Source organism: Triticum urartu, chromosome 4 (assembly GCF_003073215.2).
Source record: "Triticum urartu cultivar G1812 chromosome 4, Tu2.1, whole genome shotgun sequence".
Taxonomy (NCBI): domain Eukaryota; kingdom Viridiplantae; phylum Streptophyta; class Magnoliopsida; order Poales; family Poaceae; genus Triticum; species Triticum urartu.
The window spans coordinates 65796900-65801197 of NC_053025.1; the positions used below are offsets into that span (position 1 = coordinate 65796900).

Consider the following 4298-nt stretch of genomic DNA (forward strand, 5'->3'; position numbering starts at 1 on the left):
TACGACAGTTACTGCAGGAGCTGCATCACGACGTTTCCCAGGCTACGGTTGTCTACTGTGACAACGTCTCTGCGGTGTACCTCTCCGCCAACCCCGTTCATCATCGCCGGACTAAACACATCGAGCTGGACATTCACTTTGTGCGCGAGCAGGTGGCTCTTGGACGCATGCGGGTTCTCCATGTGCCGACCGCTCAGCAGTTCGCTGATGTGATGACGAAGGGACTGCCGACTTCTACTTTCGAGGAGTTTCGTTCCAGTCTTTGCGTCACTGGCGCCGCTTCGACTGCGGGAGGGTGTTGAGTATATTGTGTACGTGTATATTTGTGTGTAGGGCCCACCTCCTGTTTCCTTTGTATAGTTAAGGTTGTGGTCCACCTCTGTACTTATATATACGTGCCTGGTGCACCGATCAATACATCGAGATTGCACAGCTCATATCTTGTCCTTCTACAATATTGCATGACACATCATTGTTCAGCAAGTTCAGATACTACAAAGCAGCAGCACCAAATAACTGAATGTAACATTTTTGTTCACACACATGGCATACAAATAAATTGTTGAATTGGGGAGCCAGAAGAACTACAGCAACCCACCTTCAATTCTCCAAGTCCAACATCATAGGGCTCAATTCAACTGAGCACCACTTGGATCCGTCCCGTCGAACAGCCGATGCCATCGAGAACGGCGAGTCTCTCCTCGTCGCACCACGCCGTCTGCTGGCTCACCACCTCCCAGTCGCAGCAGGGCCCCCTGTCCTCGACGCGTCCATGCTTGAGCAGAGCGACACGCCGCAGCGCCGTGGATGCCTCCACGGCGAACCTCACAAGGCGCGTCTGTCTCTCCGTCCTCTGGAAGCCAATGACAACCAGCTCCTTCAAATGGTGATGGCGCGAAGCCGAGGTCTCCCCCGGTATCTCCTCCTGACTCGGCTCGTCTTCGCCATGGGAGACATGGACATAAAGGCTCTCAAGTAACGGCGCTGCCTCGATGAGCAGGCGTGGCCATGAGGCGTCCCATGAGGAAGGCACATCGGCGACGAGCAGCCTTCTCAGGCACGACATTATTCCAGAGAAGGGAGTCGTCGGCACGATCCACATCTCTGGCCCAGTGAACCGCAAGACGAGATCCTTCACAGTGATAGCGCACCGGAAGAAGAGCACGAGCACCAGAATCAAGCAGTCTCGATGGAAACGGTTTAGGGCAGCCAAACTGTCCCCTTCCAGTCGGCCAACCGAGCAGGCGAGGCTCACGCGCGCAAGACACGGGACGGCGGCGGGGGAGCAAAGCAGCACGCAACCGTGCAGGCTGGCGAGGCTCTCGAGCTTCGGGAGAGACCGGATCTCGACCACCATGTGCTCGCCGTCGACTACAAGCTCCCTGATTTCCGATCCAGGCGCGTCCAGGACCACCCTGCCGGTTCTTATCTTGAGCTTGCATGACAGGAGGTGTAGCACTTGCAGCTGCGGGCAGTCGGCGACCACTGCCTCGTATGCGGCCGGCGGCGTGGGAGCCGGCAAGTCTCGCAAGACGAGCATGGTGAGCGCGTTGAATCCCCGGAGCGGCGGGGGCAAGCAGTTGGCAAGCTTGAGGCTTCGCAGTCGGGACTGGCCGGGCTTCCTGCTGATGAGGCCAAGAGGGAAGCTGTAGGCCGGCGGCTCCGGATACGCGATCGGCCCTGTCGGCGTGGCAACAAACTCTAGATCCCGGACGCCCCAGGAATCGACGGCGTCCACGACCAGGCGGTTGATGGAGGACGAGGTGCTGTAGGCGAAGACCTCGAGCGACAGCCTCTCCACGCGCCGGCGAGCTTGGCTGGCCAGGAGGCTCTTGACGGAGCGGACCATGGATCGCATGGCGCGGCGCTCGTAACGGGCGGCGATAGCCTCTAGATGCCACCTGTCAGACAAGGTCGAGCTGATTTTCGAATCCCTAGCGTCGTCGCGGAGGCGGAAGCACCGGTGATAGCGCGGCGGCAGTTTGTCGGTGACCTTGAGGTCCAGGAAGGGGACCTCGCGGGCCAGGCCGGCCCAGCGCCTGGAGAGCGCCGCGGCGCCGAGCGCGGTGCGTGTGTCCAGGCGGCGCAGGATATCAAGGAGGAGATCGTCGGGGAGGGCACCGAGGCGGTCCTCGTCCGCGTGCAGCCGCCGGCGGTGGGAGCCATCCATCCTGGCCATCTATCGTACTCGATCGGCGGGGTGGGCTTGCGACTATATCAAGCGGCGATTTCCTTTCTCGTCTGAATCCGACCCGGATTAAGGTAGTTTTTTTTTTGAAAACGTCAGCATTATATACTCCCTCCATTCTATAATGTAGTGCTTCCTCTATCCACGTGCTTCAACTTTGACCGTAAATTTAACTATCAAGACCGATTGCGGCGGGAGCAAAAATTATATCAATGAATTCGTATTTGAATGAAGTTTTCAACTATATATTTTTTTCTCCGGCCGCAGTTGGTCTCGTAGGTTAAATTTATGGTCAAAGTTGAATCTCGGGAAACGCGAGCACACTATATTTTAAAACGGAGGGAGTAGTATTAACTACTAGTAATCACGTACGTGCAAGTGCATGTATTTAAAATAAAATTGATCCTTATTCAGTTTTCACACTGGTATAAATGTGAACACATAATTTTAGTGATCTAAAACGTCTTATATTTGTTTAGAGAGGGGGTATCTTTTATTCAAAATTATTGCTACTATAGAGATCTTATTTGAAGATGAAACCATTCAAATATATTCACATGATTTCTTTAAGGGAATATATTCCCATCGTTCACGGCAAACATCAATAGAAAAAACTCCATATTGCTATTTCAAACGGCTTAAATAACTTCCACTATACATTGGAAAACTGAAAACATGTCTATGCTTATATGATTGACTTACAATTCCATGCATGATTTGATTCCATTGTTTGATACTTCATCCAATTCTAACTCTTCTCTATAACTGAAAATCAACCAAGCAAAACAGAAAAGAGAAACAAAATATAAGAAAATGAGTAAACCTTATCTCACTTCGACGCAAAATCATGGATGATTGTGGGCGCCCAGCCGCTGATTATGTAAAATTACCTAGAAGGTTCAGCTCTGATGGTTCTGCAACCATCTTGTCTGGATATAATAGTTCTAGGGACAAACCTAAAAACTTTATTAGATGCCCTTGATGCATTGTAAGACCTTGCTGTGTTAGCTCGAACAGCCCAACTGTATGGACATGTAAATCAGGTATCGACATGAAAACATGGACGAAGATTCTATATATTGTATGGACATGTAAATCAGGTATCGACAAGAAAACATGGACGAAGATTCTATATATTTTGTAGGTGAAAAATAAATTTCAGTTAGTAGTTGCCGCAAGTATATATGTATTGAAACATTCGACATACAGTATGTTATATCAATAGTAAAAGTTCAAATTATAACATTGTACAAATAGTAAGATATTTGCTCAAGATAACACATCAATTCACAAAACGAAGTCCCAAAAAGGTAGATCATCCTTCTGCATATCAAAATCATACGATTAGAATCCATTAATCTTCAGAAATATATACTTGTTTTATCTAATTCAATCATCAAAAGCATATCGTTCCAGGAATAGGAGTTAATCTGAAGCATGCGTCTTGTTCTTAACCTCTCTTTGGCTGCTCTCTTCTCCTTCTAGTTGATCTGTTGAGATCCTTTTCCAGAAGCACATTCAGTAGAAGGAGAAAAATATACTTTGAAGGAGAACCGTATTTTGATATAAGAAAACAGCACAAATTCAGTACAGGTAAGATTTAGTAGCTCCTGGTGTTTCGAGCCATTTATGCAACTCGGAAATACAACAAAAGATAACCAGGACTGAATAATTGCACAAGGAAAAGAGTAGCAAGTGTCCAGTAAATACAACTTGGCACACAATCTAGCTTACGAACAAATGAAGAGATTGAAAGGAAGTATTGCTACATGCATATATAATGAACATACAGTGAAGACATGTCACAAAGCACAGGTCAGTGAATTTGAACATTGTTCTTTATGTAACTTTTAAAACTAAGAACAAAGATTGGAACCATTTGTAATGAGTAAGAAGCCAATCCTTGAATTTTGGAAAATGTACAGTAAAATAATTAATCGAAGTTCAATGCAAAATAGAAAGATGTCCATTAAGAGACATACTCCTTTTCCAGGTTCCTTATGATCACATTTAGCACACCATCGATGTTAATAAGCTCATCGCAGCCTTGGGATCAAGCCCGTGGATTATAACTTTATAAGAGATCAGACATTTGACACTTTAGTAAAAT

General features: G+C 47.5%; 1 protein-coding gene across 1 annotated transcript; it reads right to left on the minus strand.

The window, feature by feature from the left end:
* Positions 1-634: 634 nt before the first annotated feature.
* Positions 635-2179, minus strand: LOC125554609. Its single transcript, XM_048718118.1, has one exon. It carries the CDS (start codon positions 2177-2179, stop codon positions 635-637), a length of 1545 nt encoding a protein of 514 aa, XP_048574075.1.
* Positions 2180-4298: the final 2119 nt, after the last annotated feature.